The following is a 24,378-nucleotide window of genomic DNA, read 5'->3' as shown; positions in this document are numbered from 1 at the left end:
CAGGGTCACGACGATAAAGGACTCCGCTCTTTTCCTTCCAAAAGACGTTTTATTCCATTGCTGGATACGGCAGCGGCAGGACGGGGCTCGCCCGGCGCCGGCGGAGGTGCTCAGCCCGACGTCGGCGGAGCGCTGGGTACCACGCGCGTCGCCGGCAGAGGGAAAGGCACGACATCCCCTAAAGTGCCGTTATCCCGGAGCAACCGAACGCGCCGGTGTCCTGGTCAGGCTTCCGCGAGCTCTGCTGGGACTGAGATCCTGCCTGGCGGGGGCTGAATCCGAGTCCGGTCTCCTTTCAGCCGGTTGGTTTTTCCTTTCCCAGTTCGTTCCCCCTGTTGCAGCCTCTGGCGTCGCCTCCTTGCGCTGTACATCACCGACGCCTCGGATCTGCCGTTCCCCTTCCTCTTCCCAGGGCAGGGTCTCTCCCTCAGCCCGTGGGTGTCTTTAAAGCAGCTTCAGCGGGGGAGGGGTGGAGACTGGGAGGATGCGCGGTGTGTCCGTCCCTTCCCGTCGGGACAGGAACGGGTAGAACCGTCCCGCGCGTCCCTTCCCGAGCCCCAGGGGCGCTGGCACCATGACGGCCGTCTGCTCCACGTCGTAGAAGTTCACCTGCCCTCCCTCCAGGTCCAGGAGCACCCCGACCACCGCAGCCCCCCGCTGCAGCCTCTCGCTGCCGCTGCCTCCGCCGCTGGAGTAAACCTGCCCCCGGGAGCTGTGCAGCGCCCAGCAGCCCTCCCCCTCCCCGCAGGGCGCCCCCTCCTCCCCCTGCCCCCCCGCGTCCCCCAGCACCCCCAGCACCCAGTCCTGCCCATCGCCCACCGCCACCTCCCAGTAGTGCTTCCCGGCTGCAAACCCTTCCTTCCCCACCAGCACGGGGACTGCGGAGCCGGCGCAGGTGCCGGCGGGGTCCGACGCTTCGCTCTCCGCGCCCGGGGCCGCCGGCACCCGCAGCTCCAGGGCTCGGCCGTCGGGATCCAGCCTCACGGGAACTGCAGGGCAACGGGGGGATGGGCCGGTGAGCTGGTGGGCGCGGGGCTACGCGTGAAGTGCTCCGGCTGGGAGCCGTCCTGGCGTGACTCCAGCAGGAATTCCTGCGTTCCCCGCAGCCGCCGATGGCCCGAGGGGCACCGCGGTGCTCGCGGCCACGTCCCCTGCGGGGCACCGCGTCCTCCCCGCCCTCCACAGGGCATCTCCTCCCCTTCCCCATCCGTCGCCCCGTCCCCTCCAGCACTGTCCCCGCATCCCACCCCGGGCGGTGACGCATCCCAGCAGCCCCTTCCCTCCCTCTTCCCATCATCCCGGACCCTTTTCCCATCAGCCAAGCCCGGGATATTGCTGTGACCCCAGCGCAGCTGGTACATCCCCCACGCCGCGGCGTTGCCACCTGGGGGTGGCTTGGACATTTGGCCAGGGAATTTTCACCCCCCTCCTCCCACCCGCTTACCTGCGTGGCTCCGGGCTTCCCAAAATCCTACGGGAAGGAAAATGGACATCACTGCATGATGTTTTATGGGGTGGTATAGATACTTCACAGATGGGGAAGGCTCCTGATGTGCCATTGCTGTCATCGCTGTGATCCTGTGTCACTTTTCACCTCTTCCTCCAGCGATACCAGTGTTCTCCACCACCACTATTTGTTTTTAACCACTTACCCAGCTCCGCTTTCAGTTGACCTGAAAGGAGAAGACATTCCAGTCAGTAACATTGGCTTTTCCTTTGTTTTTTATTCCCGTTTTTCAAAATAGGACAATCCCCAATCATGGAAAAGGAGACTGTTTCCCCCCCCCCCCCCCCCCCCCCCCCCGAGGTTGGTATTTCACTGTACAACGTGGCTACAAATCCATGGATAACCCAGACGGACTAACCTGAAGATTTTACTACTTCTACACTCGATAAGAACATCAGATTGACATAAAACGTGTTTTCTTACCAAAGCGTTTCTTGAGGTTGGACTTTGCTGGAAAAGGAACGGCACAAATGAGTGATGCAAAAACACAAGGAGTAAATATCATCAACCTCTTTGCTGCGTAATCACCTCTACTAACATCTCTGAAAACTCATTTGAAATCAAAGTCAGCTAATTGATCAGACTAGCTTATTTTTACTGGCACTGGACAGCATCCTCAATGAATATTTTGAAGAAAAAAAGATTTTACCTGCTCGCCTTTTGTTTTTTTCTCCATCTGAAAATTCAGCAGAGAGGATAAAAGAAATGAAATTAACGGAGTCTTGGTTGGGTCTAAACTGCTAGTCGGAGGTTACTTGGTGGACTTTCCCGCTGCCTTCCATAAAGCCTTAAACCTGTGTTGCTTTTGTTGGAAACACGTAATTCCAACACTTTCTGTCACCTGGTTGGACAGCTGAGCATGCACACAAACATTCTGCAATATTTAAAGTTTTTATTTCTGGGACAGGGGACAGGAAATAAATCTCAGATTATGCCCGGAGTTTTTTGCATGGAAAAGGATTTGGTTCAGCTGAACTTTGTGTTTCATTTTAAATGCTTAACGATACTCACAGTGCCACCAAACCCCGTAATCAGACCTGAATACCAAAGAAACCAACCCAGAAAAAACCCCAAAGTGGACGTAACTCTAGCATAGAGCCAATTAAATGCAATGAGCAACAAAAGCATCTTACCTAACAATGGCTGCAGTCGATTTTTTTCTGGAAAAGACAGTGCAGAGGTATCAGTGTGGCTTTCAGAGTGGATGAATGCACTCAAGAATTGCAATACACAAACCCCAATATCCAGCAAGCGCAGCCTTGCGTTATGCTGTCAACTCCTTCAAGTTGTCATCAGTCAAATCACATGTCAATCAAATTTAATCCATGGAACCAAACGTAACCAAATGATTCAACCCACGGATGTATCACACTATTTCTATTATATTCATTATATAATACTATTTCATTATATTCAGGTAGCTCCTTAAGTTATGGTTTAAAAACTCATGAAGCATGGTGGGAACAAGACTCGTAGGTCTTGCTGGTAGAGGTCTTACAAAACCTGTTTAGGTCATGCCTTGACTGACCATGTTTGAGAGGGATGTAGGCACCGCGTGCATTTCAGATGCCCTGGACTACCCCAAGCACCATGTAGGTGTCTCTCTGAAAGGTCTCTGGTCTCCTATAGAAGCTCCTTTAGGTCCAATTTCAGATATGATCAAAGCTCAATGAGGTGTCTGCTGCCTTCCAGCTAGGAGGTCAGTCGGATGACCAAGGGCATCGCAGACACTCCAAGGCACCTGGATGTACGTAAGTGGATTGAGCTGTAGGCGCCCCGGCTCCCAGTGGAGATCCATGAGTGAAGTTCACAGGGTTTACAGGGCCACTCAGCTGGCTAAAGGTAAGCCTGAATAACCCTGAGAAAGGCAGATGAGTGGTCACCAGGAAAAGAAGGAGTACTGGAAGCCTCCTAAGAGCTTTCCACCCAACAGCAAGGATTTGGGTTGAGTTTTCGAAAAGCTCGCTGCTTTTTGAATTTATTTCTTTTTAATTTTGAAAATTAACTGCTATGTTAATTCCTTGTATCTTTACATGGTGAAGATCTTCAGTCTTCACTAGAGAACAGACCACATGTGGGATACAACGCGTGGCTGTCACTGGTTCCTTAATAGTGAGGAGGACTGCCACCCCTGCAATTAGCATATTGCTAATCAACACTCAGTGTTTTCCCTGAATTTATGTCTTCGAGCTCTCTGAACATCGTAGCATCGTTTCAAATGCAAAGGACATTTACCTTCTTCCAATTCTATCTTCGCTTTTACTGAAAAACAAAGAAAATTAATGTTAATTATTAATAATAAAAATAATAACTCCCCTCATCATACAACACTGTATTGACAAGCAGAACTAAGCGGGGTTAAAACTTTTAACTAATTTAACCTAACACAATCCCCAAGCTTCTTGCTAGCCCCAAAATTTATTTTTTAAACCAAGACATGCCTCTCTAATGGAGTTCATAAAAAAAATGAGGCCGAATTCTGAGATACCCAGTACTGAGTCTTGTCCCAACCATAGCCTGGACGGAGGCTGAGAGACCGGGAATAAATCCCTAAGGACACGGGTAGGTGAGGTGAGGGGCCGGGGGAAATGCCGAAGCCGCCCATGGAGCCCAGGTGTGCGCGTGTTCTATGGGGGACGCGCAGGCACCGGCGTCCTCCCCGGCCTTTGTGGCGATCGCCTGCAGAACAGTCTTGGATACCACTTACTACAGACAAGCCACAGCCTACGCTGGCTTCTCTCAGAAATTGTGAGCAGATCTGCTAAACTGGTACAGACCCCCCTGTGGGCACAACAACTGGAAAGTTTTTACAGGTTTCATAATGTTTTCAAGGTAGCTTATGCTTTTGCAAAAGAGCGTACCCTTAGCTGTCAAACCTGCCCAGGAAACAGAACCAGATGTGCCTCAGAGATTAAAATTATTCACCCAGCTTATTCGGCTATGCTGTGGCGACGGCAGGGGTCAACGAGGACTCTCCCAAACCATGAGCTGGTGTCATCTAGGTGTCAACACGAGCCAAGGACCACGGCCAACAGGTGGTTTGGCTGTGAATATTCCATCCTGGTGAGCAGGGAAGTGCAGCACAAGCCACCTGAGCTATGCCCTACCCCCACCCCACAGCGGCAGGGGCGATGCTGGGACGGCTGGTCAGTTTTCTTTTCAAGTGCAGACCAGAGATGGTGAGTACCAAACAGATTCATGAGTATCCAGAGAGTAAGTTGCTTTTAGAGTCTTGAGTTTGGGATGGATCTTTGAATTACTCTTGACTGTTTGGTTGGTTCGTTTAGTTTTTCCTCTTCTACAGAATCTGGGGAATGTTTCTGATGGGTTAATTAACTCTTGAGTAATTACAGACAAAGCTTGAATGCGTATGACTAGGTGGTTTATGTCAGTCAATGTATAGTAATGGCTAGAGCATCACGAAGGAAGGGAACGCACTCTTCGTAAAGCACAAATGAAAAAAATTTACTACATTTACAGTATTGTGTATACAGGAACTTATTAAATTGTTATAAATGATTACTTATTACAAAAATAAAATTAGGAACTACAAAACATCGGGATGCCACTAGAACTGCTCATTAGTCCTGTAATTTAATATAAACGTAATAAACCCTTCCAACTTACAAATTGTCATCATCTTCCTCATTACTTACCTGATCGATCTGTTTTCTTGTGCTTACCTGGTTCAAAAGAAAGAGGGGAAAAAAACACCTTTTTGCATGTTTTTGGAGAGTAATAGGCAGAAATCACATGTCTGATTCATCAAGGCTCTAATTTTATGGACAAACCTCTGGAATTATCTTCCAAGGGAACGACACGCATAGTTTGTTCCTCATTTCTGAGGTAAGGAGGTGCAATTTGCATTCCTCCATGCTCAGACCATGTATTTTCCCACACACACCCTTCTTTTTTTTTTTTTGTTCCATTTCCTGAATTTGGTCATTAAACAATCCCCAATGGTTTTGCTCGTGAGATTTTATTTACAGTCATGGGTTGCAGTATGAACCCCTGTGCTATTTCTATATGTTGACCAAGATAACATACGTAGAAGTGGATATGTAAAAGAAATACTTACTTCTCAGCTTAAAAAATACAGTGGAAATCAGGACCATGTTGAGGCATAAAATGACCAGGAAGATAATCAGCCATTTCGAAATGGAGGGGAAGAAAATACCTGTACAAATGACCAAAAGAAGTTATATTCTATTAACGATTAAAACATAAAGCAGTTATAACTTAGGATGCAGGCAACGCATTTGAGGAGCTGGTGAATTTATGTTTTATCCTGTTTCTGGATAATGAAAATTTTCGACTGTTGTTAAGGAAATATGTCATTTTTGCACGTGCATACGGTTGTGTCCTTAATCCATTTTACTTGAGCCCCAAGCAGCTGATTGTTTTGAATTTGAAGACAGGAACACAGAAAGTCTTGATGCTACCTGACTCCCCCCCTTTTTTTTTTTAAGAGGAAAAATTGATTTACTGGGTGTTGGCAAAGGCTGTGTAGTCAACAGGAAATAAAGGTGGAAGATGACTGCAGCCCTCATGAGCTTCTTCCAATGCTGACGGTGGGAGTACATCCTCAGATCAGCTCGTGCCACAAAAATCGGACCCATGCCTTTTAGATGACGTGTCCTTTTGATCTGACAAGCAGATAACAGGGCTCACCCACCTGAGATCAGGACTCGGGACTCGCTCGTTGTGTTTAGTAGATCATTGGCCACCCTACAGGAGACTTCCATGTCAGAGCCTGGCTTTAGGGTCATGGAAGTTACAACGTTGTACAGCCCTGCAGACGTCTTTGTCGTCTTTGTGGTCGATAGTTCCTCCCGGATCTGTCCTTGGCCATCCAGCCAAACCACCTTGGGTTTAGGAAACCATCCAGCCACACAGCAGGTGAGGCCAATGCCCTGCTTCACATGACTCCTCAGGAGAATGGAAGGCACACCACCTGTAGCTAAGAAAAAGCACACGTATTCTCCATTTCAACCAGTATTGAGAGTGGGAAATGGGTTTATCTTGAAGTCAACACTTCTTTGGTCTATCCATACTGGTATGGAAGAACATTGAAGGACTTTTCTGAATTTAAACTGAGACTGGAGCCCTGAAGTTTCTTAACGGCCAGCAAGCCTACCAGATGGAGAAGAAGGAACAATTTAAAGGAGATGACAGCAAACAGACCCAGCTGGGGATGGCTATTCTGGAATGCAGTTGCCAGTGGAATTTCCCAGAAATTTGTAAAAAAAGAAAAAAAAAATTAATCTCCATATACTTAGGATGATCAATGGATTACAGGAAGCCTGTGAAGAGCTGGTGTAACCCATCCATGAAAACAGAATGTGTTAGTGTCTCAGGATAACCGGGTAAAACTGTCACTGACATGGCACAAATTTGGTTTACAGCTTAAAAAAAATACTGCTTATACTCAGGATCTCAGCAGGCTAAATTAGAACGTGCCTTAAATGCTACACCTTTGCTCCATCTGGAGTTGTAAAGCTAAGAAGACATCTTCAGAAGAATCTGGCCACAACACCAGATGCCACAATAAATATCTCATGGAAATTGGTCCCCGAGTAGCAGAGAAATGGAGGAGGAACACACGTCCACTTCCAAGCCAACCACATTAACCAAAGCCACCCATGAAGATGGTATCTATGAAGGGACTGCAACAGAAGGAGGAACGGCAGAACAAATACGATACTGCTTTGTCCTCTAGCAAGCAACGAGGTAGGTGGTGAAGGTATTGGAATGACACCAACTGATCGTGGTGACCATGGAGAAACTGGACGATCAGCTCGGTGATGTAAATTTTGCAAAGTTGTCAATGATGCAAAATACATTGATGTAAACGTAAATTTAACTTTACATCAACCAGCTGGGTTTCTTGAACCTTCTGACTGGACTTTCATGGAGTACGAAGAGAGACGCTACTCCCAGGTCACATAGGGATGCAGGTGTTAGGGTACCTAAATCCGGGTATCTCCAACTAGAACAAAAACTTACCTCAAATATCGGCTAGAGCGATTAATTTAGAGAAAACCGACCCAAATCACACATCCCCTCCATGAGGACAGCTTATATATTCAATGGTATTAAATTTTACGGTCATTCCCTCGGTCGGTGGTGGATGTAGACATTTCTGTTCAGCTCCGTTTTTGAATAAAACGAGGATTGCCACTGACCTGCCACTTGCAGTTCGACGAACACATCGTGGTACGTGTCGTTGAAGGAGACCTCACAGGTGTACAATCCTTTGTCGGAGCTCCTGACATCCCTCAAGCGCAGAGACATGTTGCCAGCTCTAAATTCCCTGGGGAAGAATTCGGCTCTGCCTTGGTAGCTCTCATCTGGCTTCTCCTTTTCATTTTTCCCGTCGTATCTGCTCACGGTTCTTTTTTGAGCCCGTTCGTGAAATATCCACCGGACAAAGAACGCTTCGGGAACGTTATTGGCTACGCGGCAGGGCAGAACGACCGCTCTTCCAATGACTCCAATGACGGAACTATTAGGAGGAGAGCTAATAAATTGACCTGTAAAGATAAAATGGCAGATTACTCAGGTGAGTAACGTTCGCGTTCCGTGAGGCTCGTGGAGCTTATCCTTCAGCCCTTGGAATGCTAAATGACGCAATTTTGGGAGGCCATTGAGGTGATGGCTATGGAGAAATCGTGGGAAAGGGGTGAACAACGAGAAGCCTGTAAAAGGTTGGATACAGGACGCAGGACCTACCTAACAAAAAATTAAAAGTGGGATTCAACAGCCAAAATGTTGGTACCTGGTATCAGTTGAAATGTCATAGGGTGGGCAAGATGTCCCTACGGTGGGGGTAGATGCGGTGTACACCCTCAGGTGACTATACTGACGTTGGATGTGTAGATTTCAGATTTCTAAAGATACCTGAGATGAACCCCACCCACAATGTAGATCTTTGTAAGGGAAAAAACAGGACATTTTATAGCATCATTCTCATTTCCATTCCAAGGAGGATACCGGAATAAAAGCTCTTGGAATTAACAAAATCAACAGCAAACAACAGAGATTTGCAAAGAAGTCCTATCACAGCAACTTGGCTATTCTACAGCAAGTTAAAAATCTACTGGGAGACACTGTGGAAATATTTACTATTAAATATAATGTCACTTCATATGTTGTACAGGATTGCATCTGGTCAAGCCCCAGGGGCTCCCGTCCGCGCTGACCTTCCTCCACATCTGTAGGATTCGCATCCAGAACTGGGCACTTAAAACCACACGTCTTCCTAATCATAAAGAGGATTAAAAGTAAAACTTCCACCTTTGAATAAACGAGAGGGAGTCTTGCCACTGACCTGCCACTTCCAGTTCAACCATTGACTTGACTACGCTCCTACTACCACCAGTGGAGATGCAGTTGATGCCCATCCTACAGTAGGGAGCGAGTCTGTTCGTTGGGTAGAGTTCCTTGGACACCTGTCTTTGATGCCCTGAGGTTCCCTACACACAGGATTGGCACACATGGTAGGTGTGTTCTACTTTGGAAGACCAAGAAGACCCTACAGGGTCTAAAATGCTGGTAGGTGCCAATGCATGAGCGACCAAATCTTATCCTAGATGCTGAGCTTGTATGTGGACGCCTCTTCTAGGAAGCCCAACGTAGGCAGCTAAATCTGCAAGCCAAATCCAAAACCTTGGGTGCAATTCGTTTGCTCCACCGAGGTGTCTAGTGCTGAGCTTCCCAACTGGCCTCCATTCACCAGTCTAGAAGGTTCTACGTCTCCTGCAGCCCTGCCAGATCACCCAGCCCACGTGGATGCCTTGGGTACCTTAACACCTACCAGACTTCACAAGGGCTTTAATTTGGTGGTTTAGGCTGTCAAACAGAAGAAAGCTGCCTACTCGTTATTTCCAACTTCTACATTTCCGTGATCTTGGGCAGAAATAAGCGGTTTTATTAAAATCTATTCCAAATGGAGCTATTTTTACCTGTAATCAAGCGTGATCCATGTTGGAAAGTCAGCATGTGAATGGCTGTCAGCCACCAGAAGGGGGAACCCATCAACATCCAGGCTTCCTAATCATCCACAGGACCAAGAGCCCAGCTTCCCGGTGAAAGTCCGGCAGGATTCCTTCCGTCTTTTCACGCCTCCAACACCAATGAACAAACGTGATCGTGGAGAGAAAATAACAGGGAGAAAAATAAGAAGGAACTTGCAAAGAGGGTTGCAGGACAGCTTTTCTTTCCTCATTTCCTTGTCAAATTGAACTATATAAATGGTGAGGGGAAAAAAAAAAAAAAAAAAAAAGATATTCTTTTCCTTCTCTGTATTTACCTTTAACTTCCAGAAACTCTTTATTATGGTCACCGGCACTTTTGTCCTTTCGATGAGAAGTTTAAAGCATTACATCTTGTCTTTTGATATTAGTAGATTTTTGTTCCCTCTTTTTGTTTTTTCCCCTCCTTGTGTACAGTAAAAAAACCCATAAACAACCTTAAGGATAAATTCCCGGGAACGATGTTGCCATGCTGATCGCTCTGTTGACTTCCACGCCAAGATTTTAAAGAGAAACATGTGATTTAACAAACATGACTCCCTCCAACTCCGTCTCAAGATATTTGCCTTCAACTCCCTGCTGAACAAACCCTTACTTGCAGCATACTCACAGCAGATACGTAATATCTTTACATTTGTATACATATTATATAGATATAATATAGTCAGACTGACTAGTGAGCCAAAAGGGCACAATGCAACTTGATTATTGATAGAACAGCCCCTGATTTCCTCGGATTTTCCCTGTTTTTTCCCAAATTTCCAATCACAGATAACATCAGGTGCTGTCAGAGCTATTCCCACCGGCAAAGGGCAATAACGTGTCTGCAGCAGGTAGGTTCATCCTCATTAGGGCGAAGTATTAAATCCCTACCAATTAATTCAAGTACATGCGATGGGTTCCCTTCATGGATTTAGCAAAAATATGTAATTTCTTACCTGAAGAGTAAGAAGAACCTTAAGACTTCTCCATGGGATATGGTTGTGGTCAACCTTTGTCCTCATATCTTTATTACCACCGAACTTGTGATCGCGGTTTCCACATCCAATAGGGCCAGGGAGGACTGGGCAGGAGGACTGGGGAAAAGGTGGTGCCAAGATTCACATTTCAAGACCAAAAAAGAACTTCTTGCTTCCCAATCCATCGCTACTTCTAGCTGGAGAAAGGCAGGGATGTTCCTCCTCTTACCTGAAGACTTCCAAGGGTGTCACCAACAACTTAGCAGGGGACTTCTCCTCTATTGCATGCCCAAGCGTTTCCCTCTCCAAATATGCCTGGATCTTGGAAGCCCTGGGATTCTTTTCCCGTGTTGTTCTTTTTACATCCTGTTGAAGAGCAGAAAAAAAAAAAATCAGAAAACTTTCTTCTCCTTTTTATCCTTCAGGTTTTCTGACTCCCGGCCGTCCTGCCAACATTTAGCGCTCTCAGGAGACTCTCCATAGCCAGGTTGAACCAAAGGTTCTTGGAAAAGGGATGTCCTGGAGCATTCACACGTGGTGGTGTGAAAATATAGGTTGTTTGGTTGTGTTTTTTTAATTTGTTTTAGGGGTCTGGGATTTTTTTTTGGGGGGGGTTCTTTTTATCTTTAAAAGATGATATAATACATATAATAAGAAAAGAAAAGTAGAGAAAGGAAAATAAAAGTAGAGAAAGGAAAATAAAATAAAAGATAAAGAAAAGAAAAGAAAAGAAAAGAAAAGAAAAGAAAAGACTATAAAATAACCTCCTAGGAACCTCCACTGGGACACTGGATACAAGGAGTATCTCCATTACCCAAGGAGTTTTGCTCAACACTCAGTTGGACCTACTCTCCAACACCCTCCAAGATAATTAAAGAAAAATATATTTTTTTCCTCTTTTCAACACCTGGTACTGGCGCGTTGGCATTAAATCCCACAGCCATGTAGCAAAGGCGACTCTTGGAGGAGCATGAGGTTTGCAAGATGGTCTTGCCAGAGACTAAGACTGAAGAAAGGACGGAGAAGATGCTTGAAAATGAACGTGCGGAACGATGGAGCCTACGATGGCATCGAGAACGCGAGGTGTGAGGTTTTCTCACGCAAATCTTGGTGTTCCCCAGATGGAGTCGCCTTTGACGAGGTGAATTCCACGGGTCCATCTTGCAGCCTCATCGGTGATGACCTTGTCTGGAAAATGGGCAGAAGGAAAGCATGGATTAACTTTCTTAGGGATGCAGGCGAGGGGAAGGATTGTCGGGATTGTAGCAGCTCAACTGGACGCCTCGTATCATCAGGTGGTGCCACCGATGCCCAGGAGTGCAATATTCTGCCCAGGAGATTTTTAATGGAATTCTGTCTGCCTTTTGGGCTCCCCTGCTGGCGCTGCTGAATGCGATGCATCTTCGAAGAAATCGAGGGCGGAACATTTGGGGTTTGATGAATGCTCCTGGTGTATCTGACCTGCGTGGTGGGAGATGGGATAGATGAGGGGGGGAAAGGTGCTGAACAGGAGGCTTTGAAGTGGGGAGGAAAGGGAAGGGGAAGGGGAAAGGGCAAGGGGAAGGGGAAGGGGAAGGGCAAGGGGAAAGGGCAGGGGGAAAGGGGAAGGGGAAGGGGAAAGGGAAAAGGGGAAAGGGGAAAGGGGAAGGGGAAGGGGAAGGGGAAGGGGAAGGGGAAGGGGAAGGGGAAGGGGAAGGGGAAGGGGAAGGGAAGGGGAAGGGGAAGGGGAAGGGGAAGGGGAAGGGGAAGGGGAAGGGGAAGGGGAAGGGGAAGGGGAAGGGGAAGGGGAAGGGGAAGGGGAAGGAAAGGAAAGGGAAAGGGAAAGGTAGAGAAAAGTAGAGAAAATGAGAGGAAAGGGGAGGAAAGGAGAGAAAAGGAAAATTATATATTGTCTTATTATTTCTATATCTTACACGGCCCAACTTCGAATCACCCTAGCGAGTGATGAGCTCATGCAACACCCCGTGCTGGTTTCCCCGCCTCCCCTTCATGCCATTCTCTTAATTCCACGTAATTTCCAGAAAGCCGTACTAGAAAAACGAGTCGTGCTGCGCAAGAGGGTTTGAAACATGATCCGCTCGCGGACTTTGGATCTACCATTGGCAAGTCAAACCTTTGGATCTCTCCTACTAGAGCGTATTGGCACCTGTGGGCTGAGGCGTTGCACCCAAGAGTAAAACCTTGCTCATGGTGAAAGTTCAGCACTCAAGACTTGCAAGATTTCATAAAGAAATTGAAGTCCATCCCCTCTACAGACATGGAAAAGGAAAGGCCGTACGTACAGGTAACATGAGCCAAATGCTCCTCACTTCCATAATCCATGGGGAATTTCAAAGGGATCCTCTGGATCTCGCTCTTCAGGTAAGGAATTGAAGGGCGGCTGCAAGAGAATTGCGCGCGGCAAGGTTTCCAGAGGGGGTTGCATGAATATTGAGCTGGTGGTTTGCTATTTATAGACCCAGGGAATTATTCCAGCCTGGAATTAAAAGGCTTTTTCCTTGCTTGGATCGGTGGGAACACGCTTGTGAGTGCCATTGTTAAATAATGTTATAACCAACTTGTTAAAGCTTGTTTGCGTTTCTTTTCATTTCCCGCCTTGCTGTAACGAATAAAATGCACTGCTTACTGAAGCACGAGGAATGCCTACATCTAACCGACAGTTTTCATTTGGAATCCATTGCTATCCACCAGCAACTTTTATTAAGGAAATTAATTGCTGAAACGCTGATGGTTGGCGGTGAGGTTGCTCCAAAGAGCGTGTTTGCGGCAGGAGTTGTGATGGGTGGGGTTGGTTGGAGGGCTGCAATGGGCTGATTCCGAGATTCTGAGACATCTTTCCATATTTTTTTTTTTAATCTAAATTTTTAAAATTTAAAATTTTTAAAAAGCAAATTTATTTGCTTTTTTTTTTTTTTTTTGTCAGAAATATAGACTTGCCATGTGTTTGCCTGGTGGGTTGTATACCAATAAGACTTCTGATGTATACCACGATATAATTATCTTCATTAATCAAGTATAACTCAGGTATAAATTTATCCTGCCGATAATCAGTATGAAGGATAGAGATTTTGATGTTCATCTATGCGCAAGCAATAAACCTTTGTGAGATTTTCCAGCTGGCAAATTGTGCAAATCTGCAGCGTTTATTTTGTCTTTCCTTTTTCAAAAATAATATTTGCTCAGCGTCTGAGAGCTCGTAGCTTTCTTTGGAGGACGGTAAACTAGAAATAAAGCAAACTAAACCAGGCTCTGTAGCTTTGCTGCAGGGGGATTTTTTAAGCCTTTTTATGCTTCCTTTGTTCATTCTACATCTTGGAAATGCTGACTGTACAGGGCCAAAAGTTAATCATCCAACAGAAAGGGCGACAAATGAGGGTAGGTCAGGACAAGGGGCATTCTGCAGCAGTTGTCTCTACTTTCAGTTTTTCAGAGCTCACACAAAAAGCCTCTAGGTGGAGGAAAATACTTATATTTTGCATTAAAAACCCTCTTAAAACATTGGGTGAGACCCTGCACCTACACTTACACCCCTAGAACACAGCATCCTCCCCGAGTTGCTCTACAGCAACTGACCAGTGGCTTCATCTTCCCTATGGATTCCTCCCCGAGTAGCCAAACATACTCGCTTCACTCAGGCACAATGGGTGAATTTCACCTGTTGCTACTTTTCCTGACTCCGTGGGTCTGGAATAATCGTTGGAAGGCCAATGCATGCTGCATAGGTCAGGAACGCTCCCAGCTGAAGTGGTGGTTTCAAAGGGCACGCATATCCGCTAATGGTTGAAGCCTGTAAAAGTCTCATTCGAACCAGGAATGACGTGGAAATTCATGGTCTTCTGTCATTTTTGAAGACCCTTTCTCGAAATCCTCGCTTCTTCCTCCAACTACCCCCAACAACAGGTTTTGGCCAAGGAGGTATGAGTAGGAGGGACAACCTAAGAGTTTCAGTGCACTGTAGATGTTTTCTAGGAGAACTTAGACAGGAATGAGCTTTTTAAAGACACTGCCAGCCTCAGGGTTTCACCTACCTCAAGTTAGACACATCCTACTGGCTTTACATTTAGCTTTGTGTCATCTAAATTTACACTAAATGTTGCTGTTCTGGCTAGAAGTTCCCTGAACACTGATCTCATGGTTGCTTGGGGACCAGGCATGGTCCAATACGGTGTTTTTCCAAGCCTCTCAAAAATAACCCTCTTTTCTCTGATGGTCAAGCCTAAGCCTTAAAATCACTGCTTAATCAATTGACTTTCATTAAAACCAGCTTATTCTGTCCTTTTCCTAATGTCACTCAAAGGTACCTGAACATCTCTGAGGATTTGTCCTTGCATCACTCCATATAGAGCAATATATAGAAAACCTCATGGCTCCAGTTAGATCCACTCTTCCCATCATCTGTTCCGTGCTGGAAAAGATTGCAGTAAGTCCGTTAAGATTTACCCTGGATGTTTTGCTTCTTGATGTCTTACGAAACTACAAGGCAACGTGTTGCGGAGTTCAGCTGGTGACGACTCTTCCCATCATTATTTTCCTACAGCTTGTTGGTTTGGTCACAGGTAAATCCAGGTTCTGTTCTAGTCCCAGTTGGATTTTAGAAGAGGTTTGATTTCCAGAGTGTGTGGATAGAAAGGGAAGCGATGGACCTGTTGGAGGGGGTCCAAATGAGGCCACAAAAATGATCAGGGATGGTGGTGGAACAGCTTTCCTGTGAGAGTTGGGGTTGTCCAACATGGAGAAGGCTCTGGGAAGACCTTCTTGAAGCCTTCCCATACTTAAAAGGGGCTTTCAAGAAAGACAGGGACACTTTTTAGTAGGACCTGTAGTGATAGATGAGAGGCAATGGTTTTACACTAAAAGTGGGAAGATCTAGTCTAGAAATAAGGAAGAAATGTTTGTTGGTGCTGGTGGTGGAACACCGGCACAGGTTGCCCATGGAGGTGGTTGCTGCCCCAGCCCTGAGAACATCGAAGGTGAGGTTGGATGGGGCTCTGAGTGAAATGATCTGGTTGAAGATGTCCCTGTTCACTGCACGGGGGTTGGACTAGATCTTCTTTAAAGGACCCTTCCAACCCCAACTATTCCATGATTCTAGGACAGGTAAGATTTACATCTCTTCTCTCCTTGCAGGCCAGTTTAGAATCACCCCTCCTAACAATCCTGTCATTGGAGTCATTGGAAATGAGTCACCCTGCCCTTTCTTCAGGTGGAAGTCACAGCAATGCCTGAGCAGTTCTCCATTCAGTGGACATTTACTGGAAACTCCAAAAATATCGATGTGGTTGTTTACGATAGAAGAAAAGCAGACACTTCGGTTCTTGAGGACCAGGCATACCAGGGCAGGACAAATTTTTTTCCATCTGAATTAAACAAGGGAAACGTGTCCCTTCACCTGAAAAACATCATGATCTTGGACAAAGGGAAATACACCTGCAGTGTCTTTTTTGAGCAATGGTATGATGCGGTGGTGGTTTACCTGGAAGTGGCAGGTGAGTGGAACAGCAGGCTTTTGCTCCTTCTTCCTCAGTCCAGTTGAGTAACAGAAAGGACTGAAGGGTGTCCATGGGCTGGATTCATCTCGCTTGCTTGAGAGAAAGTCTTGTCTTCTGTTTGTTGGAGCATCTTGGTTGGCTGGAGTTTCTTGGTTGGTTGGCTGGAGTGTCTTTGGTTGTTTGGCTGGAGCCTCTTGGTTGGTTGGTCAGAGCCTCTTGGTTGGTCAGCTGGAGCTTCTTTGCTTGCCTGGAGCTTCTTGGTTGCCTGGAGCTTCTTTGGTTAGCTGGAGCTTCTTGGCCGGCTGGAGCTTCTTAGTTGACTGCAGCTTGGTTTTTTGCTGTTCTATAGCTAAAGGTGATGAGTCTTTGGTCTCCCTGGATGGTCACACGGGTCAGGGCATTGGCGTCACCTGCAAGTCCCGGGGATGGTTTCCAGAGCCCAAAGTTGTTTGGCTGAACAGCAAAGGCCAGCCACGGCACGAGGCTGTGACCACCCAAAACGTGAAGACTTCTTCGGGGTTTTTTGATGTTATGAGTTCCATGCATGTTGAACCAGGCTCTGACAAGGAAGTCACCTGCAGCATCATCAACAACCTGCTCAATGCAGGGTGTGAATCCCGCGTGCAGATTTCAGGTGAGTGACCTCCAGGCTCAGGACCCCTTGGTGGGCTGCTCCCTGGTGTCTCTCCATTGACCCTGGTGTGATGCCCCAGCACAAACACCCCGTCTTTAGGTGGCTAATGTGATAAGAAGGCCACCTTTACATCTTAGATCACTTGTTACCTTCAAGATCAATATAAATAAAGATAAAAAAGATAAATCCCGATGCAGAGCCGCTGTTTGGGAGCACTGTGCAATTTGGAGAGGGAAAGGTTTAGAAGAGCTCATGAGGGAGGCAGTGAAGGAAACGTCACAACTAATCAAATGGCTCTAAACGCTTTGGCCGTGGGAGCCCGTCACAGCTATTTGGCAAACACCGGGTGAAAGTGACACCATTTATATTTCACAGATGTCTTCTTTCCTTCCACTTCACCCTGGATGACAGCCTTCCTCGTGATTTTATTCCTGGATATTGCTGTTTTTGCAGCTACAGGCTATAAACTGACCCGTAAGTATTTCCACCCCTAACAGCCAGGGCAGAAGTTTTCCCCTGAGATGCAAAACACTTGAAAACTCAACGTTTTAACGTCAAAGTCAGGAAGGGACAGATGGGAGGGAGAAGGAAAGAGGGAAAAATTAACAGTGGTGTAATTAAAAATGAGAGGTTTATATAGGGGCTGCATGTGTGAATGCCCAGGGCATCTTTTCCGTGGCTATGAGATGCCACTTTCTACGAGCACTGAACTTTACGGGCACGGGATATTCTTTTAGTTTTTAGACTAGTGGATTTGGAAACATTGAAATTTGACTTCGATATTCCCAACAGACAGCTTGTTTAAAAAAGTTACAACCTTTTTAACAGTTTCTTTGTTTTTCCAGGTAGTTTTAAGGAAACCCGTAAAGCAGGTGAGTAGCCAAGCACAGATATATATATATTATAGATAGATAGATAAAAAATATAATTATAGATAGACAGATAGATAACATACATATATACAAATATATATAATATAAACCCATACAAACGCCTTGCAGGAGAAATATTTATGCTTCTGAGCCAGCGACAGCCTCAGAATCAGTTTTTAGGCACGGTAATAACGTGGGCATGATCAATATTTCAGTTTTTCAGAGCATCAAGGTGAAAAAAAAATAATACACATATATATATATGCACACATACTGAAATGTCCACATCAGCTGATGAATCCAAACCAAACTCTTTACTGCCTACCTACTTGCACGTGGAAGTCCCCCTCGCCACTCACATTTCTCCCGATGTGAAGGTATAGAGGGGCTGCTTCAGTAGACAGTTGGCATTCCCAGAGCTCTTTTATCTTCAGGAATTCCCAAGGTCTGTTGCTGAGATAACCCTGTGTTAAAATGACTTGGTCTTTCTACAGAAATGAGGGGTTCCACTTTCAACTAGCATTCCTGGGATGGGTATAATTTATTTTTTTTATTGTTTTAAGATACTGAATAATTAATATTTTTTTTTCTTTTCAGTAACTTCAAAGAAGGCCATACTAGCAGGTAAATGCTCCTTGAAAATGGTGAGGATATCCCCAAGGCATAAAAAATCAAGGACACTCTTCTAGGGGGGGTTGGTTTGTTGGGCATGAAGCTCAAAAGTAGCAGCCATCAGCATAAAGGGGTCGGTGGCAATTAGTCCCATTATCCTTTATAATTAAGAGGTGTTGACCCCTCCAGAGGCAGCCTGGAGTAGATCACTGGGGTAACCTTCTGCTGCTTGCAAGATGCTGAACGAACAGATCCAAGGTGATCCAGTACGACTGCGCTGAGGTCCTGAGGGATATCCCTAGGGATGCTGCAATGGCTCAGGCAATGCCACCATCCCCTGCCAGGCTCACGCTCTAAATTTTTACGTTGTGATCCAGCAATCCGCGTGTTCTGATCTTTTGCCTCCTCCACTTTCACCCGCTAGTAATTCTCCAAATTATTAGAGAAGAAAAAAAAATTAAATACCGAGGCTCGAGCCCTGGGCTGCCAAATTGCACCCCATGGCTTTGACCCAGGCAGTCGAGCGCGAAAAAATGAGCAGCACCCTCACAGTAAGGAATTTCTTACTAATTGCTAATTGAAATCGACCTTCTTTCTGTTGAAACCCATTCCCCCTTGCCCTGCCTGCCCCTGCCCTCCTCGCTGAGCATCTCCGCCTTTTCCTGAGCATCTCCAACCCCACCATTTCATGGTCACTGTGGCCAAGGCTGCCTTGGAGCTTCACATTTGCCACCAGCCCCTACTTGTTGGTGAGCACAAGGTCCAGCATAGCACCTCTCCTCCTTGGCTGGCCGGAGTGAGATGGATTGAGGTCCCCCTCCCATGGCAACTTCAGTTGAAAGTCCTCTTCACCAGCTCAGAAAGCCCACAGCCAGAGATGCTCTTCATGGACCCCATCATCTCCCCATCGATGAGGTTTATCAAAGCAAATCCCATGGTCCAAGTGGCCTGATCCTTGTCTTGACTTGGGAGGTGAGTGATGGACTTCCTACCTCGACCCCAAGGGACCTACAAAGCAACCAGATGAGAGACATTCATCTTGTAGGTACCTAAAAGAGGTCAGGTGAAGGTCAACTCAGCTCTCCAGCCAACAGTTAGGATCTCCTCCAAATTTCTCTGCTAATTCACCTCCTGGCTTATTTCATTTTGCAATTCTCCGTGCAACTGCACCTTGGTGACCTCAGCAAATAGATGAAGTCGATCGTGGGTGGTCCTATGTTGGTGCATTCCTGGAGAAAAAGAAAGGAAAAGTATTCAAGAGAACGTTGCAATTGAAGTTTTGAAATCTGATTAAAATGTAGACGTTAAGAATCATGTATCATTTCTTTCAGAAAAACAAGCATTGGAGGAAAAAATAGGTAAGAACACAGTTTCCCTGTTCCTTTGAGCACCTCTAGGGTGCATGCTACTTACATCCCCAGAAGAGCAAATGAGAAGTAGATTTTTTATAGATTAAATACTCCTGGGTGAGTCTGTTCCCTTTAACAAGCATTTTTAGACCTGTTTTCGAGTATGATTATAAATTCCAAAATGATCCATTTCCCGATAAGCTTTAGGAATCAAGGGAAATGAAATAATTGAAAAGCTCAGCTCATCCTTTCTAACATCTAAATTCAACCAACTGGCCAGCCGGTAATGCTTTTTCTTTTTTCTTTGTTGTTTTGCTTGTTGATCAACGTAGAAATACAGAAGAAAACACAGGAAGCAGGTAAATATAGTTCTGCAATTAAGATAATGTCAATCAATTCTTACCAATAGGTGTAGATGAGAGAATGAAAAGAAGCTGCTTCATAGGAAAGCCTAGCAACTTGCCTTCACTCAAATGATTCTTACTTCTTCTTTGTTTCTAGTCACCGTTAAAAGTTATTTCTTTAGTGTGGCTGCTCTTGCACGCTTTTCTGCCGCTGTGCAAACCCTCTACTGGGAGGCTTGCTGACCCGCCCTAACCTGCTGCTCCTGATTTATTCCACTTCCCAATTATTCCAACCACTGTAGCCAGCATCACAAAGCCCCCCCAGAATTACAGCTTGGACTCTATCCGGAGAAATATTGGCTTGGGATGTTGAGGGACGTACAACCAGTAGGGAAAACACCTTGTGGTGCTTCCCCTTCTCTCCCTGCTTCATCCCTTGATGGAGATGCCCAGCTGGAGGGGACACATATGGCAAAGACCCCCCTTGGAGGTCAACTCCGTTTGGGTGAGGTGCCCTCCTGAGAAGCAGGCGCAGACTTCAGGGCATCTCAAGTCATTAATTTGACTTACAAATTGCAAGCATTAGGTTGTGCCTGTGAACAGCGAGTAGATAAATGGCCTGAGAGGACAGATGGAAATACAGCAAGGAGGATGCTAGCGGTGCCCTCAATACTCATCAGCAACATTGCTAATTGCATCCTGAGGACTCAAAGCATAGATACCCGTGTCGGGTCGCTTACGGCTGTGTACCGGACCATTCCGCCTTCATTTGGGTGGGAATTCCGCTGTTGGTACCGGGATCTATAGGTTCTGCTGGGATGCACAACTAAGGCAAGAAGGGCAGGAAAAAGAAAGAATAAAAAGAGTGCCATCCCTCCAAAGTGTAGAGACCGTGCAGTATAGGGCCATTAACACCTGGCTTTTATCCACAATGTATGCTTATAGGAATTTGAGACGACAAGTTTTCACGCAGCACATTTTAAAGGAAAACATCAATCCAGGATTTGCACCACGATAAAAATAATTCCTTCCGATCTCACCCCTTCATCGTTATCTCCTCGAGTTTTCATTGCACTAATTCCTGTTGTTCCTTTACAGAAGTGTCCGATGACAGTAATCAGATCGGTAAGAAAACATCTTGTAAAAAAATTATATTTAAAATTTTTTTTATAAATTTTGATATAGAAATATAAATGTTGATAAAAAAATATATTTTTATCAACTTTATGATCAATAAAGCAAGTGTTCAGATGAGCCCGACTATGCCAGCCATGAGGTTGAAGCCAAAGCAAATCTCTCTCCGCAGCAAGGTTTGCATTTCTCCTTCCAGAGATGCTCTGGGCTATGAATAATCCTCCTTCCAGGAAGTTTTTCTTCCTTAAAAATTCAACCAAAGCTACAGACACCTACGGCACATCCCGTGTTTTCCCCTTACAAATCGCATCGCCATCCAACATTCCAATGGCAGGCAAGAAATTAATTTCCTCCACCCAGCCCAGCTGGCCGACTTCATGTCCTCCAAACTGTTCACCCTGCCACGAAGCCTCCAAAATTTAAAGCACACAAATTTTAAAAAACTCCTGGCACCGGCACGTCGCTAGAGCTCTGACTATGGGGAGTTGCCCAACTACCTGAAAAAGCCCTCACAAAAATCCATTTTATTAATTAGAGCAACTTTCCCTTTTAGATCAACTGAAACTGGAATGTGGTAAGTGGTTTAAAAGTTTTATTTTAAGGGTGTACGTACGGGAAAATGAAGCCAGCCCCCGGGTAGAATCGTGATGATGATAATTGCACATCGATAGAAACACAGCAGGGGACAAGGACCCAGAGCGCAATAGATCCGTAGAACGCTATTCTCTCTTTCCTTCCCGTAGGATTTTGGGAAGCCCGGAGCCACGCAGGTAAGCGGGTGGGAGGAGGGGGGTGAAAATTCCCTGGCCAAATGTCCAAGCCACCCCCAGGTGGCAACGCCGCGGCGTGGGGGATGTACCAGCTGCGCTGGGGTCACAGCAATATCCCGGGCTTGGCTGATGGGAAAAGGGTCCGGGATGATGGGAAGAGGGAGGGAAGGGGCTGCTGGGATGCGTCACCGCCCGGGGTGGGATGCGGGGACAGTGCTGGAGGGGACGGGGCGACGGATGGGGAAGGGGAGGAGATGCCCTGTGGAGGGCGGGGAGGACGCGCGCCCCGCAGGGGACGTGGCCGCGAGCACCGCGGTGCCCCTCGGGCCATCGGCGGCTGCGGGGAACGCAGGAATTCCTGCTGGAGTCACGCCAGGACGGCTCCCAGCCGGGAACACTTCACGCGTAGCCCCGCGCCCACCAGCTCACCGGCCCATCCCCCCGTTGCCCTGCAGTTCCCGTGAGGCTGGATCCCGACGGCCGAGCCCTGGAGCTGCGGGTGCCGGCGGCCCCGGGCGCGGAGAGCGAAGCGTCGGACCCCGCCGGCACCTGCGCCGGCTCCGCAGTCCCCGTGCTGGTGGGGAAGGAAGGGTTTGCAGCCGGGAAGCACTACTGGGAGGTGGCGGTGGGCGATGGGCAGGACTGGGTGCTGGGGGGTGCTGGGGGACGCGGGGGGGGCAGGGGGAGGAGGGGGGCGCCCTGCGGGGAGGGGGAGGGCTGCTGGGCGCTGCACAGCTCCCGGGGGCAGGTTTACTCCAGCGGCGGAGGCAGCGGCAGCGAGAGGCTGCAGCGGGGGGCTGCGGTGGTCGGGGTGCTCCTGGACCTGGAGGGAGGGCAGGTGAACTTCTACGACGTGGAGCAGACGGCCGTCATGGCGCCAGCGCCCCTGGGGCTCGGGAAGGGACGCGCCGGACGGTTCTACCCGTTCCTGTCCCGACGGGAAGGGACGGACACACCGCGCATCCTCCCGGTCTCCACCCCTCCCCCGCTGAAGCTGCTTTAAAGACACCCACGGGCTGAGGGAGAGACCCTGCCCTGGGAAGAGGAAGGGGAACGGCAGATCCGAGGCGTCGGTGATGTACAGCGCAAGGAGGCGACGCCAGAGGCTGCAACAGGGGGAACGAACTGGGAAAGGAAAAACCAACCGGCTGAAAGGAGACCGGACTCGGATTCAGCCCCCGCCAGGCAGGATCCCAGTCCCAGCAGAGCTCGCGGAAGCCTGACCAGGACACCGGCGCGTTCGGTTGCTCCGGGATAACGGCACTTTAGGGGATGTCGTGCCTTTCCCTCTGCCGGCGACGCGCGTGGTACCCAGCGCTCCGCCGACGTCGGGCTGAGCACCTCCGCCGGCGCCGGGCGAGCCCCGTCCTGCCGCTGCCGTATCCAGCACTGGAATAAAACGTCTTTTGGAAGGAAAAGAGCGGAGTCCTTTATCGTCGTGACCCTGCAGCTCATTGGGACGTTTAGGGCAGGAAGAGTTAAAGGAGAGGGCACGTGTTCCAGCAGGGCACTGAGGGTGCCTTGTTTCCCTGCGAGGCTGCGAGGGGTTGACCCTCCCTCCTCCTCACTAGGGGGAAACTGGGAGCAACTGGAAGAAGGAAACTGATGGGTAACAGTACAGATGGAGCAATCACTCACTAATTGGGTAAAAAGAGATTAGGTTGGGGGGATTTAACCGGATTTACTGCAAGTTGGCAAAAAATATTCCGTTACTGGTTGGGGTATGGGGAAATGAAAGACAGAGGAAGTTTCCAATCCACTTCCACCCTTTCCCACGCTCTCCCCCCACACCCAGCCCCACTCCAGCCACTCTTCCCTCACCTTTCTACCCCCGGAGGTTCCGCAGAGTCTCCCCGGCGAGGGGCTGGGGTGATGCCGGAGGGGTTTCTCTGCGCCGCTCCTTGCCTCTCCCTTGCACCCCTGCGGGTCCTCCGTGGGCTGTGCTGCCTTCCAAGGTATCCCTGCTCCGACATCCCCTGGCTGCCAGCCCTTCAGGGGGTACCTGCTCTTGGAGCCCTCCTTCTCCTCCTCCGACCTGCTCATGTTCCTTTTTCTTTTGGGCCGTTGTGCTGTAACCCCAGCCGGCAACGTGACTGCTGCTCGCCGCCTCGGGATGGGGCAGAGGGTCGGAGGCGTAACAGTGACAAAACGCGTGGGTCGAGATAAAGGCGGTTTAATAATGAAACAAAAAGCTGCACAAGCAAGTGAAGCAAGCCCAGGAATTCATTCAGCACTGCCCACGGGCAAGAGGGGCGTTCGGGCGTCTCCGAGAACGCCGGGCTCCATCACACGCGATGGATACGTGGGAAGACAAACACCATCATTCTGGATTTTTCCCAGTGCCAGGGCGTTACCGGGGCTGGCCAGAGGAGCGGGTCACGGTGGCGTAGGTTGAGGTGGTGTTCATCGCCTGCACGAGAGGCTGCAGAAACGCCGGGGTTTATTTTTGTGGGCTGCAAGCCCGGCGCCAGCACCCAGCCCCAGGCTGGAGGGGCATCGGAGGGAGCCAGGCACTTTGGAAGACCAGGCTGGGTGCACAAAGTAGCAAAAATAATATCAGATTTGGGGCAATATCGTGTTTCTGGCTGGGTCCTTATTTCTTATTTGGGGCAGGTCTGCTTGAAAAGCCTCAATATTTTACAGAAGCGTTTAGGCATGAACTAATTTTCCAGGAG

General features: G+C 47.8%; 2 protein-coding genes across 2 annotated transcripts; one reads left to right on the top strand and one right to left on the bottom strand.

Annotated features, from left to right (window-relative positions):
• Positions 1–29: 29 nt before the first annotated feature.
• LOC121089387 (butyrophilin subfamily 2 member A1-like) lies at positions 30–10,172 on the bottom strand. The gene is made up of 10 exons (XM_040596590.1): positions 9,819–10,172; positions 9,472–9,631; positions 7,693–8,040; positions 6,183–6,467; positions 5,586–5,684; positions 5,164–5,190; positions 1,931–2,056; positions 1,653–1,673; positions 1,445–1,471; positions 30–989 (listed from the first exon to the last, which is right to left on the bottom strand). Exons 2-10 carry the CDS (start codon positions 9,548–9,550, stop codon positions 445–447), a joined length of 1,557 nt encoding a protein of 518 aa, XP_040452524.1. The 5' UTR covers positions 9,551–9,631; positions 9,819–10,172; the 3' UTR covers positions 30–444.
• Positions 10,173–11,535: 1,363 nt separating this feature from the next.
• LOC121089386 (butyrophilin subfamily 2 member A1-like) lies at positions 11,536–23,121 on the top strand. Its single transcript, XM_040596589.1, is given in 14 exon segments — positions 11,536–11,674; positions 15,627–15,677; positions 15,680–15,985; positions 16,338–16,622; positions 16,998–17,096; positions 17,468–17,494; positions 18,092–18,118; positions 19,438–19,464; positions 19,788–19,861; positions 20,403–20,590; positions 20,785–20,924; positions 21,487–21,507; positions 21,677–21,703; positions 22,159–23,121. Coding segments are annotated over 14 exon segments (1,959 nt in total). The 3' UTR covers positions 22,707–23,121.
• Positions 23,122–24,378: the final 1,257 nt, after the last annotated feature.

The sequence above is a fragment of the Falco naumanni genome, chromosome 5 (assembly GCF_017639655.2).
Source record: "Falco naumanni isolate bFalNau1 chromosome 5, bFalNau1.pat, whole genome shotgun sequence".
NCBI classification, from domain to species: Eukaryota; Metazoa; Chordata; class Aves; order Falconiformes; family Falconidae; genus Falco; species Falco naumanni.
Note: the sequence above shows the minus strand (reverse complement) of the source record. Positions and strands in the feature narration are given on the sequence as shown.